This window comes from Diabrotica virgifera, chromosome 6, assembly GCF_917563875.1.
Source record: "Diabrotica virgifera virgifera chromosome 6, PGI_DIABVI_V3a".
Lineage (NCBI taxonomy): Eukaryota > Metazoa > Arthropoda > Insecta > Coleoptera > Chrysomelidae > Diabrotica > Diabrotica virgifera.
The window spans coordinates 217,932,740-217,946,775 of NC_065448.1; the positions used below are offsets into that span (position 1 = coordinate 217,932,740).

At 32.0% G+C, this 14,036-nt stretch overlaps 2 protein-coding genes across 3 annotated transcripts in view; one reads left to right on the forward strand and one right to left on the reverse strand.

The window, feature by feature from the left end:
- LOC126887252 (regulator of G-protein signaling loco) overlaps positions 1–4,330 on the reverse strand; it is a 331,389-nt gene extending 327,059 nt beyond the window's left edge. Inside the window, exon 1 of one of the 2 annotated variants that reach the window (XM_050654667.1) lies at positions 3,718–4,330. In XM_050654667.1, coding sequence (XP_050510624.1) covers positions 3,718–4,157 — 440 coding nt within the window. In that variant the 5' untranslated portion in view covers positions 4,158–4,330. The remainder of the gene's footprint in view (positions 1–3,717) is intronic. The other variant, XM_050654666.1, reaches the window with a different exon arrangement.
- A 313-nt stretch (positions 4,331–4,643) lies between these two features.
- LOC126887255 (spliceosome-associated protein CWC27 homolog) overlaps positions 4,644–14,036 on the forward strand; it is a 56,668-nt gene continuing 47,275 nt past the window's right edge. Inside the window, exon 1 of the mRNA XM_050654673.1 lies at positions 4,644–4,809. Coding sequence (XP_050510630.1) covers positions 4,768–4,809 — 42 coding nt within the window. The 5' untranslated portion in view covers positions 4,644–4,767. The remainder of the gene's footprint in view (positions 4,810–14,036) is intronic.

Below are 14,036 nucleotides of genomic sequence, written 5' to 3' on the forward strand. Positions count from 1 at the left end.
TTTAGTATTGACCTTCACATTCGAATGGCACATTACTATATCTTTCCAATCCTACTCTATGGAGTGGAAGCATGTACTCTAAGTGAGGCTATGCTTAACCATCTTCGGGATGTGGGTATACAGACTACTACTAAGAATAAGCTGGGTCGATAGAGTTAGAAATGAGAAGGTCCTTACATGGCTGCACCAGACAACACAACTGGTCAATATAATGAAGAAATGCAAGCTAGAATATTTCGGTCACATTATAAGATGGGTACCTCTCAGGGAAAGATCTTGCTACACTAAACTTGGCTTTGGAAAAGAAAGAGAGTCGAAGTTAGCTTGCAATTTGAAAGAAAGTGAAGAAAGTATAGAATAGAGAAGAAGGAAGGAAGAAGAATAGAATAGAGCACCGGCTAAATAGCTTGAGAAACAAGAGACTAAAAAGAAGGTGGGATTCGAGAGCCAGAATAAAGCCAGATAAAATTAAAACAGATTTCTTTCTGAATTTGGGCGTGAAAGAAGGAGAGCTGGAAGAATAAAGCAGAAATTAGATAAATAAAACCAGACAGAGATTCTGAACAAACTAAAATGGAGGGCGCCAGTCTTACTCTTCAGCAAATTAACAAATATATAGATTAACTAAACTTTCCTAATATAAAATTTATGTTGTTTCATCCTAAACCAACTACCCTTTGAAGTAAAACTGGAAAGAGATATGTAATAAGCAAAAACGAATTTTACTAAATTATTTATTATAATTTTCACAAATATAGTACAATTTAAAAAAGAAAATATACAATTTTACAAATATAGTTAGTAAATAATTGAAAATAAAAGTCCTAGTGAGATTTGATGGTTTAAAAAATACAGTGGAACCTCGATTATCCGTCTCTCCATTAACCGTCACCTCTGTTAACCGTCAGGGACCATACACAAGTTGTATTGAGTACATAAGAAAAAAATTGAGTCATCAATTCATTTTTTTAGCATTGCGATAAGCCAAATTAAATTCGCTGTTTCGAAAATTCGTAAATCAACTGTTTTGTTTTCGTTGCCTAAAGATGACCTAAATGAATGGGTAATTTGTGATGAGGACGCAAACGGCTATCAATTGCTGACAGATGATGAAATCGTTGAAATGGCAAAACAAAGGCTGACGAAACAGGTTCAGAAGCTGACACAAACTTGGAATTTGATGGTGGCGATGTCGATGATGCTTTTGCAACTGACAAAGATTTGCCTAAAGAAGCTAGAGAAGCTGCATCGCACATCGATGTATTATCAATTTTTAACCTTTTCTAATGTTCTGTTAACCGTCTTTTCGATTATCCGTCATACCCTTGGTCCGGTGCCCTGACGGATAATCGAGGTTCTACTGTAGAATAACCATCAGTTTTTATGTTTGTAGTGTTCATTAAAATTTAAATAAACCCAAAAATAACATACAGGAATATTTGAGATATATATTTTACCACTTTTTGACCAGCAGCGATAGAAAATCCTGGATAAAGTCTCCCAGAAGACTTTAGTTGGCTGATATTCACATCAGTGATCACCACACCGTAGTAGAGATGAAATTCAATGGTATGTGACCCATAAATTCACATATGATAGAAGGAAACCATTCGATTTTCAGAAACGTCTAACCATAGACCATTTCAGACCAGAAAGTACACCTATTTACTTTACAGAAACGGAAATTTTCCAGGTATGGAAAATATGTAGAAAACCCAACAAAAACCAAAACCATAAGACCAAACTCCAAAATCTAAACTTCAAAACTGCAAAATCCAAACGAAAACCAAACCCTTGTACAATGGATCTTCTCACAAACAACTGCTTGCCACCACAGCAAAATAAAGACAAATTAGATATTAAATAGCTGTCTTTCAAAATAGCGAACTTTACAAAAACTAAATCATGTATAGAGGTGGGAAATGATATATTTTTGGTAGAGGCTTTGTAACTGTAAAAACTCCCCCAAAAGCCCCCAAAAAAAGGAAGAATTCCAAAAAGGATTTTTTCTTTTTTTTTTCTACAAAACCAAACTAAGTTTAACATTCATGTCTAGAATTTCTTTACATACTGGAAAGAAAATGAAAATATATTTTAAAGAAACATCCAAAAACAACGACACATTTGAAAGGAAAGTACCGAGGAGAATACTAGGACCTGTGAGGGAAAACGGAATCTTCACAATTCGATACAACAACGAGCTTTATCAACTTTATAAGGAAACACCCCTGTCAGACTTCATTAGAATACAAATATGGCAATGGGCAGGACATGTGATAAGAATGGGAGAGGATAGGCTACCAAAAAGAGCACTGAATGGTAGAATGCAGGGAAAGAGACCAGTTGGAAAGCCATGAAAGCGCTGGGAAGACACAGTAAACAGCGATGTACAATCCCTTTTAGGAGTCCGTGTATGGAGAAGAGCAGCCACAGACAAGCAAGGGTGGAGGCAAAAAATAAAGGAGCCCAAGGCTCAATTTGGGCTGTAGTACCGTAGAAGAAGAAGATTTAATCCTATTTGCAGCCTCCCTGAATAGTTCTTAACATCAAGTTTTACATGGTGTAGTACCTTTAAGAAATGTATAGCAGAACACAAAAGGGCTCTCAATAATAGAAAAGCAGGTTCTATGTATGCATTTCGTCTTTTAGATAGAAAATAATCATTTTTTTAATGACCCATCTCAAATTCCCATATTCAAAGTAAAGACTTTAAGCTCACCTTATTAGAATCTATGGTAATTATTAAATTAAAAAAATACAGATATAACTCTGAATGACAAACTTAAGAACAGCTCTCCCGTTCTCAATTTATTCAGTTAAATATTATAAAGTGTAGACACATAACAGTAAAAATTCCTCACTTCAGAAAGGTGCTCTACTGAAACAGCTATAGTGACATTAATAGGGAACTTGCACATTCTTTTATTACATAATAATGTTCAGTTTTGTATAAAAATGAGATTTACAAAATTTTACTCTTCAAAAACTCATAATAACTTAGAAGTACAGATTTAAAGCCTTCTGTATTTTAAAATAGTTCATATGACCTGTGACCTCACACAGTTTAACTATCTGGTTCCGTTTATGGTTATAATTAGATATATTCTTCTTCTTCTTCTTTAGTTTATCGGCCTCCACCTACTTGGGTATACCTCGTCGAGGAATAAAGGAAAAATATTTATATTCTATTAACATTTATTGTATGGCATTGTAATAATATATACCAGTTTGTTGACATTGGAGTTTGATATAGTTATTGAAGGAAAGGAAAGAAGGTTTACTACGGAAAATAAAACCATTTTGTAATAGTACAAGTTTTCTATGAATAGTTCAAACGATCAAAAACACTTCTAACGTCACATAACTGTATTTTCTACTGACATTTATAACGTCTAATTTAAAATTCTGTTTACTTTGTTGGAAGAATGTAAACATATAAACGGATTTGGCCTGGCTGGAATAAGTAATCGTCTTTAGGGGCCAAACGAAAGCCAAACAAAACTTTTTTATCTTTGATACATGTTTTAAATTATGTTCTGTTGTGATTTATAACATTTTTTTCGAATTTAAAATTGTATGCAAGTTCCCTATTTGTAATAAACTTTATGAAAGTATTGAAAATAAAGTTCTGTGTTTTGTTGTTATATCAGATTACTTTACTTTTATTTAAAAATTAGTTAATTCATAGTTCTATTAAATATATTATAATCTTCTTACCCTGCTCTATCAGGAAGATTAGCTGTCATTTGCTTAGATACATTCTTAAGTTCTACTCTATTTACTTCTTTTCGAACTCTAGGCTTATGAGTATATTTAGGCTTCCTAGTAGTAACCATCCTACTGCATTCTAACTCTTCATCACTGCTGTCTGAAAAGTAGTTTTCAGCTATGGTCATCTTGATGGGACCTATACAATTTCCTATGAGACTCACAACTGCATCATGAGTGATCTTGGAGACAGAAGTTCCATTGACTGATATCAAGAAATCACCTGCCCTAAGACCAGCTTGGTCTGCTGGAGAGTTCGCTACTATACAAGACAAAATGCAGGGTTGTTGTCCAGAGATTGTGAAACCAAAACCATTTGGACCTCTCATCACTTCCACTGTTTTTATGCCATAATTAGGTCGTTTCTTTCTTCTCCTGTTAGGATGCATTTTGGTTTTTAAACTTAATTGAAACAACAGAAACACCCGTATTTTAAGTACAACCTAAAATTATAAACATAAAACTCCGAGTGTACTTTCTCTACACGTCATTTATTCAATAAAAAAACCACATTCCTAACATATTTTTTGAAATGCCCCTAGGGAAGATGCTAGATGCATACTTTAAATTATTACGGCTTACATCGAATTGTTTACGTTTGATGTAAACAACCAATAACGCTTACTTCTTATGTTTCTGAAAACAAAACTACTTGTCAAAATTCAAAATTCCAGATTGCAGATCCGGAATAAAAATATCTGGGAATTTCAATTAAAATGAATTATTTGATATTAACAATTTTATGTATTAGTATTTTATTTTGATACAAAATATAATATAGAATAATATGAAAAATTAATTTTTTGCATGAGAGATCATGACATTATCATGACATCATCATGAATTACAAAATTAATTTTTATTTTAAGAAAGAACTGGAAAGAACACAATTTTAGGTTAGGAATTAGAAGAGGAGTATAACCTGTCCATGATTCATAACAAATCATAGAAGTAAATAAAAAGTGGAAATATCAACAAAACAGTCCTGATTTTAAAATCATGAGTAGTATTTATATTTTAGAACCCCAAACATCTGGAAAGGTATGTTTATATTACTTAATATAAGGTGCATTATTGATTGATTTTTATTTTAATTTTCAATTGAAGCTATTCATTGTTCTACTTATTTGGAGTTTATAATTTGCCTTTAACTTTATGGACATTACCTGATGAATGTGGTTTACTACTATTATTATATGCACAACCCTGTTCCGTTATAAATAAATGTTCCTCTTTTTTAGATTTAAAACAAGTTAACCCCATACATAACTCTCATAATGTATTCTTAGATTCAATATTTTGTAATCATCCTCAGTCAGCAACTATAGTTGAAGCCTCTTATTGGAAAATCAGTTTCATCACACTACAAAATAGGGCTTTTCATCGATTGTCATTTGTTTCGAGCTTCTGTCATGTATCACATAATATTAATATATCTACGTCATACGTTTTTGGTTTGTATCATTGGTATGTGTCAATAACATATGACGTAGATATATTAATATTATGTGACACATGACAGAATCTCGAAAGTGAATGAAAAGCCCTATTGAATGTGATATTTGTTTAAGTACTACTTTTAACATGCTCTCATACACTGAATCATACTTCTTCTAGTTCCATGACCATAATCAGTTGTTGGATATGTTAGCTACCATATTGGCAGCAGCTCTGAATAACGATGTAGTCGATTTTCTATACCATTGCCTTAGTTATTAGGATCACATTTACCTTTGATCTTTCCCCGAATGATCAGTATAAAAGATTATATTTTTCAGGGCGTCTCATAATGTGACCAAAGTATTCCAGCTTGCATCTCTTTATTGTATTGTTTGGTTCAGCTGTCCTCCTTTAATTAAGGACGTCCTTATTTATAACTCTGTTGACCCAGCTTATTTTCAGTAGTTGTCTGCATATCCAAAGGCTGTCAAATGTTTAAGCATAGCCTCACTTAGAGTTCACACTTCCACTCCATACAGTAGGACCTGAAAGATATAGCATAATATATCATTCAAACATGAAGATCAATAGTAAGATCGTAACTGCAAACTATGTTTCTCATTTTTACAAAAGTAGGTCAGGCTTGTTCTATTCAGCTTTTAATTTCTGTGATTTGATCCCAGCTGTCATTGATATGCCAAGATACATGAGTTTCTCAACTCTGTCCAGTGTGGCATCTCTGACTTTTATACTGTCATCCTGTATATAATTTTGTTTGCTAATTATCATATACAGTACAACCTGCCATATCCGGACCTGTCATATCCGGACAGTTCTGTGCCGTCCAGATCTACCGATAAAGGCAGTCCTGCTGTTGGACAACACACTAAAAAAAGAACTAAAAGATGGGGAAATAATGTATTATAGAATCTATAAAACGTGTCTATCGACGAAAGTTATTTACAGCGTTGATTACTGGAATGTATGAAGGAGAAAACGTTTCAGAGACTATAAAAGAAGTGGTCTTGATATCCGGATTTTTTCATATCCGGATCGGTCTGTCGCCACATTGATCCAGATATGGCAGGTTTTACTGTATTTAGTTTTCTTAACATTGAGTTTTAATCCATACTTACTGATCACAGGTATGCTTTATTTTGTTCATTAGATTTTGAAGGTTTTCTCCTCAGTTAGTAAGCACTGAGGTATATGTAATATTGTTCAGAATTACTCCATTCACAATAATACATTCGGTTGTCTCCATTAAGGCTTTCTTAAATATTTTTCCAAATACAAGTTAAAAACTAAAGTCGATAATATACAGCCTTGTCTCACTCCTCTTTTTATGTTTATTTCATCAGACAGTTCTTGGTCAACATTTATTCTTGCCACTTGATGCCAGTGTAAAGATTTGTAATTATTCGTAAATCTATATAGTCCAATTCAGCTGTTTGTCTTACCATTTTTTTCCTGCTGCTTCCAATGCTGTGAACGATTGGACCAGGTCCTTCTTGCTAGCAAGGACGGGTATATTACATGAAATAAAAATAAATACAAATAATTTTTTATTTACATATTTATTACATATATATAATTTAATGAAAATTTTATAAATATATATAACAATTTTACTGATTTTCAATCATTGTTTTCACTTTTGTCAACAAAAATATTGGAGGCTGTAGATTTACTAATACACAGCATATATTTATTTATCAACGGGCAATTGCCCAATTAAAATACAATACAGTGCATCCATAAAGTAACGCATAAATTCATTATTTCGTAAACCGGCGACTTTGAGAAAAATCCCGAAAACGATCGATTTTCATTTTTAAATTACGATTTTTCGGCGTATATATCATACCAGTGACGTCATCAATCTGGGCGTGATGATGTAATCGATTATTTTTTTTTTAAATAAGAATAGGGGTCATGTGATAGCTTATTTGAAAGAGTATTCAATTATCTATTCACTAATATAAACATTAACATAATTATTAATACAGGGTCTCAAAAAAATTTTAATTAAATTAATTTACACAAAAGGATGAATGTGTGCAATTTTTTTAATTCTTAATACATTTTACTGCTGTCAGAAAACAGAAAAAAATTTTATTTGAAAAATAAACATTGATTTATCGAAATGTTCAAACTGCCAAGATGCGGGTGGGTGGCGCCTTTAACATTGAAATTCAGCAAAAAACAATATTTGTTTGTCAAATACATAAACATTTTTTCCTGTTTTCTGACAAGAGTACCTAAAACGTATTTTGAATTAAATAAATTACATACATATGTACTTCTTTTTGTCTCAATTAATTTAATTAATTTTTTTAACACCGTGTATAAATAATTATGTTAATGTTTATATTACTAAATAGAAAATGGAATACCCTTTCAAGTGAGCTATCACATGACCCCTATTCTCATTTAAAAAATCATCGATTACGTCATTACGCCCAGATGGACGACGTCACTAGTATGATATGATATATATGCCAGAAAACCGAAATTGAAAATAAAAATCGACCTGTTTCGGGATTTTTCCTTAAAGTCGCCGGTTTACGAAATAATGAATTTATGCGTTACTTTACGGACGCACTGTATAAATATTATTAATAAATCACAGAACATTTTTAACCTAACCAAAACAGTAAATAACAAACATTAACAAAAAATGTACAAAACACAACGACATCAAGCTATCACACACAGCTCTTAAGCTGAAATTAGCTGATATATTATGTATCATGTCATCGCACCGCATATATCTTATAAAAAATATAATGTCACTCAATTTCAATAAAATTTATACGAATAGATTCGTTTTAAATTAACGGTCAATTCTTATCATTGCGCCAACTCTTAATTATGATTAATTACGGAGCAAACTGCAATTAAAGTTTATCGAAATCACATTTTTGGAGTCTCTAAAAGTGTCAGTTACAATCACTAAATTGCTCTGGGTGCTATTCAAAATAGCTTAAACCCCGCTGGGCCTAAGCGGATTAGTGAAACTATTATAATAAGATGCTTAATAGCCCGGGAAGATTTATGAAGTACCGATAATTTGGGTATTTTAAAATATTATTTCTCTCTCTAACTTATGTATGTACCCATTTGATTTCAGATTTATTTATATCAATTTCTGCTCTTATTATTGAAAATTCAGAGTTGGCGCAATAATAAGAATTGACCGTTAATTTGAAACGAATCTATTCATATAAATTTTATTGAATTTGAGTGACATATTTTCCATAAGATGTGTGCGGTGTCCTTTGCCAAAGAAATATTCAGGTGTTTTATTTAAAATATTATAATTCCTCAGCCGTTGCCTTATTATTTCAACATAATTCTGACTCTAGCTATAGCATTGTTAATATAGTAATAGTTGTCCAATGCAACGAGTAAATTTGTTTGATTCTAATTGAGACAGTCACCAGATGTCACCGCCATTTCTGTCAGTGTTTCAATGTCAAGCATAACTACGATAACTCCAAAATGCATAGACACCATGTAGGCTATTGATTATGTATTTAAGAGAGGAACTACAACGTTAACGGGGTTTTATTGTTTCATATAGTTAATGGACTTCTAAATATGAAAAACCCGCGGAGTGCTACCATTTAAAGGGGTGAGTTTTTGAGAAAGGGTCTTAGTCCCTAGGCACAGGGCGAATTAGGGTGAGTTCTAAGCACTTTTGGTACAAACACGTCTACAGGAAAATTGTTCCAGGTTAAATTTACTATCGAAACATCACATTTTAAAGTCAAAAATATTTTTTTTTACAAACAAAGCAAGAAAAGCAAGAAAGCAAGAAAAAAACACGAAAGATGGCAATTTTCTTTTTTGCCCCATAACTTTTTTCCACGGGGATATAGGTATAGGCATTGCTTCACAGAAAAAAAACTACCATCATTTTTCTTTAAAGTGAAGTTTGGTAGAAGTCTCTATGATTTATAGTTTCCAAAATATGATTTTTCAAAGTTCGCTACTCACAGCGATTTTGGCCCATTTTCCTTGTTACTTTTCAAACATTGTTCTGTAATTTTTTTCTACGTAGCTTTAGGTATACACAATGGTACATTGAGTAGAAAGAGAAGTCAATTACCTTTAAAATGTTCTATTGTTGAAGGCTGTGCGACTATTTTTAAGCAAGATAAGGTTGTACAAAATTTTATACTTTTAATGATTTTTGATATATTTTACGATTGTTTTTAAATATCTCATAACTTTTTTTATTGTATATTTAGGTATATACATTTTATAATAAAAAAGAAAACTTATATTCTTTGCTGGTGTATTGTAAAAAATTCTAGGACTACTTTTAAACAAGGAATGCGTTTTCAAAATGTGACATATACACATTCAGTAGGTCCCACTAAGTTGGAACCATCATATGGACAACTTTTTTATTATTAACTTTATGAAAAAAAATTATCCTTTATAAAATGCTCTGCATAGTCTAAAATCTAAGATGCAATCATCAGGTATAAAATTTTATCAATAGTGTACGAGGTATGTTAAAAAATATGAATTTCGCTCAGAGTATGGTAGTAGCAATTTCGATATTTCACAATATCGAAAAGTGTTTTTTAAGAAAAGTTATTTGGAATTAAAAATTATGTTATAATATGCAATTATATTCTTGGATATCGTACGGATATCTTGTTTAAAAATAGTCCTACAATTTTTTGCAATACAGCATTTTAAAGTAAAGAAAATAAGCTTTTCTATATTCCACAATGTGTATACCTAAATGTACAAGAAAAAATAATGAGAAATTTAAAAAATAATCTTTAAAAATATCAAAAATCGTTAAAGTATAAAACCTTGAAAAAGCACAACCTGCTTAAAAAGAGCAGTATATCCTTACACAATAGACCATTTTAAAGGTAATTGACTTCTCTTTTTACTAAATGTAACATTGCATATACCTAGAAATGCGTAGAAAAAAGTTACAGAACAATGTTTGCGAAATAATGGGGAAAATGGCCCAAAAATGCTGTGAATGATGAATTTTGAAAAATCCTATTTCGGAAACTATAAATCCTAGACTTTTACCCAATTTTATTTTAAAGAAGAAGGACGAAAGTTATTTTTCGCCGAAGCAATGCCTATACCTATATCCCTGTGGAAAAAAGTTATGGGGCAAAAAACAAAATTGCTTTCCTTCGTGTTTTTTTCTTGCTTTTCTTTTGAATATTTTATTGTACAAAAAAATATTTTTCACCTTAAAATGTGATATTTCGATAATACATTTAACCTGGAACAATTTTTCTGTCGACGTGTTTGTACCAAAAGTGCATAGAACTCACCCTAATTCACCCTGTGCCTACGGACTAATTCACCCCTGTCTCAAAAACGCACCTATTTAAATGGTAGCACTCCGCGGTTTTTTCAAATTTAGAGGTCCATTGACTATATGAGACAATAAAGTCCCGTTAACGTTGTAGTTCCTTTTAGCCCCCTTATTTTGAACATAATCAATAGCCTAAAGTTGGATACGACCCTATTCATAACACACCAATTTGCATACATGTTAAGAATAAAAAATATATGGAATATTTAGAAATTGAATTAATGATGTTATGCTACCATATACTAGCACGACATCATTAATTAATTTCTAAATTACATTCCTCCATATATTATTTTTCTTATTTTATTAATACGTACCTACCTATGCGAGTTGGTGTGTTATGAATAGGGTTGTATCCAACTTGGTGTCTATGCATTTTGGACTTATCGTAGTTACGCCTGCCATTACAACCCTGACAGAAATGGTGCTGACATCTAGTGACTGGCTCAATTAGAATCAAATTTACTCTTTACTTTGACCAACTATTACTATATAAACAATGGCTATAGTATAAGTTTGCTCAGTTTCTTCTTAAGAAAATTCTTTTTTTCTTTCGGAATAGGTAGATAACAAGAATAATTTATTGCCTTGACTGCCAATCAAAAGTTGGATATCTGGGAATCCTTTATCGGCCAATACTACATCCTCTTCTTCTAATAAATCAATAAAACCTGATTCAATTATTGTTATTTGAGAATCACTTTTTCTACCACCTGCTGCTGGTAGCTTAAAACAGATGAGCCCAGTGGGAGTAATACTTTGAGAGAGTAAATCCTTTTTTATAATAAAAATAACAATACACGCGATCGTCTACTGGAGAAGGCACAACAATTTTAAATTCATACAATCAATAATGACACAAGTATCGCTATAGTTTGGTTTGCAGCAATCTGGCATTGTTGCTCTCAGACTTAATTTATCTGGCCAAAACAGTAATGTTGCAGTTATTTCAGCTAGATTATCCAAATTAAATAAAATAATTATAAAGACTGATATGTTTTGTATACACTTACGACAACTGAATCACTGGGAAAAGAAAATTATTTTTTGGAAAAAAAATACCAAGTTTTTTGTAAAAGGTATATATTAAAATACCCTAAATAATGGTCACAATACAAAACGTTTTCGGATTAAGGAATCCATCATCAGTGTTTAAAAGCCCTAAAATTAAGTATAACCTAATTAAATGAGATAAAAGTTAAAATTGACAGAGGTTTTCAAGAACAAGAGGCCATACTTACAAAATTTGCATGCCTGAGCCACCAAAATGTATAGGGTAAAAACCCTTTAAATGTAAATCATAAAGTTATTTTACATATTTATATAAAATTCATCGGATGTTAACAAGGGTTTTTACCCTATACATTTTGGTGGCTCAGGCATGCAAATTTTGTAAGTATGGCCTCTTGTTCTTGAAAACCTCTGTCAATTTTAACTTTTATCTCATTTAATTAGGTTATACTTAATTTTAGGGCTTTGAAACACTGATGATGGATTCCTTAATCCGAAAACGTTTTATATTGTGACCCTTATTTAGGGTATTTTAATATATACCTTTTACAAAAAACTTGGTATTTTTGTGATTTATGGTATACAGCCAGCTACAGGAAGTTTATTTTCCTCGTGTATTTTTTGGAAGTGTGTAAAATTTTATTAATTCCTAGCTGAGAGTTTTCGGCTTACATAGCCATCTTCAGAGCTATGTTACAATAAAAGATCTCTAATAAGTAACTAATCGTAGAATTCACAAAGTTTAACTTGCATCAAAAGTTTAAAGTACCAGTAACAAGAGTGGTATGGCGTTAATAAATTTTACACACTTCAAAAATACTTTTCTTTTCCCAGTCATTCAGTTGAATAAAAAATCCTGGTCTATATAGACATTTGAAATAACAAAAATTGCCGGAGAGCCAAATTTTGGTGGAGAGCTAGGGTATACCATAACAAATAAAGTTTTAAAAGTCCCCATCGATCCCATGTGCGCAACAAAAGTTATTCGGGGTCAAAGGTCAAAATTTGAGATTTTTTGGATTTTTTTCGAAAACGGTAAGTTTTATCAAAAAAGAACCTTAAACCAAAGTTGTAGATCTTAAAATTCTCTACAAAAATAGTCCTTACTATTTTTTCCTAAGAGTTGCCATTCCTGAGATATCGCGATTCTAAGAGTCACATTATACATGATATGCACACGTTTCCACACCACCTGTGAGGTAGTGTACTCGACGCGTTTTTTTACCGCAGTTTCCCCTGTAGGCCTACTCCACTAACTGTTTTGACAATTTTAGGAAACAATACCGGTCAAGTTCTAGATATTACCTTATTATTGATATTGATTATTGATATTGCTATTGTTTTGATTTCTTTAGATATTTTAATCAGATTCATATTCTTGAAAGTCTACTTCAACAGTCAAGTCTTCTTCGATTTCATCTTCTTCCTCTTGCTGGATGTTCAAAAATTGTTCAAATGTGACTGAGTCATTAAAATCACAGGAGTCTTCTTCTGTTGTACTAAACTGGACATTTGAGCAAGACTGACCTTGGCAGTTGGTACACGCTAGAGAATACAGCAACCCTACTTTTTACATCCACATTTGGCACTACAATATTTTTTTGCAATTGCAAAAAATAGTGTTGAGTTTTTCTGGAGCAGGTGGGAGTAAGGTTTTAATCGGTTCCAAAGTATTATCTATTTTTAACCCCAGTCTTCTGGATTCAGTTCATTGCCTAGCCATGTTTGAACTTGATAATATACTCGATACAAATGTTGAAAAGTAGATGCTGATGTTGGAGGAAGACATGATAGTTGTATTTGTTTCTTGTTTCGCGTATTTTTTACACAAGTTAAGTATCGGTATTTATCAAGACAACTAATTTTTTTTGAGTTCCATAAACAGCAAGAAGAAAGCGAATTCCTTCCGTAATTATTGTTTGCGGTGTGGAATCAAGTTCTGTAAAAACTTTACAGCAGTCAGTCAAATCTTTTTTTTTCGAATAATTTAAGTACTGACGTTTTGCCCCTTCTGTACATTGCTGACGTAGTGTCGCAGCCGGTTATCGCATGTAAAAATAAAATGTACTTTTGGCATTTGGGATAAGTCCATAAACTTTTCGAAGAATATATCTCTGTTCGCTGTTGAGCCCTTCCAGGTTTCAGAAAATAAATAACTTTATCTACTAGAGTCCTTGCAGTAAGCAGTACTAACAAATCAACATCTTCACCAACTACAATTGTTGTGTTTGTTGCCTTAAATTTTTCAATTGCTGTCTCAATTATCTGCTATCAAAAAGACATCTGCGTCATTTTTAGCTTGTTTCACTTCAATATTCGCAGCTGTTAGTTTGTCAGTTAACATGGAAATGAAACGAGATTTATTATTAATGTTAGCGAAAAATTGTTGTTGATTCGCTGGAACTGTTATATTTTCATCAAAGATAATCTCGGAACCCGATGATGTTTTTGT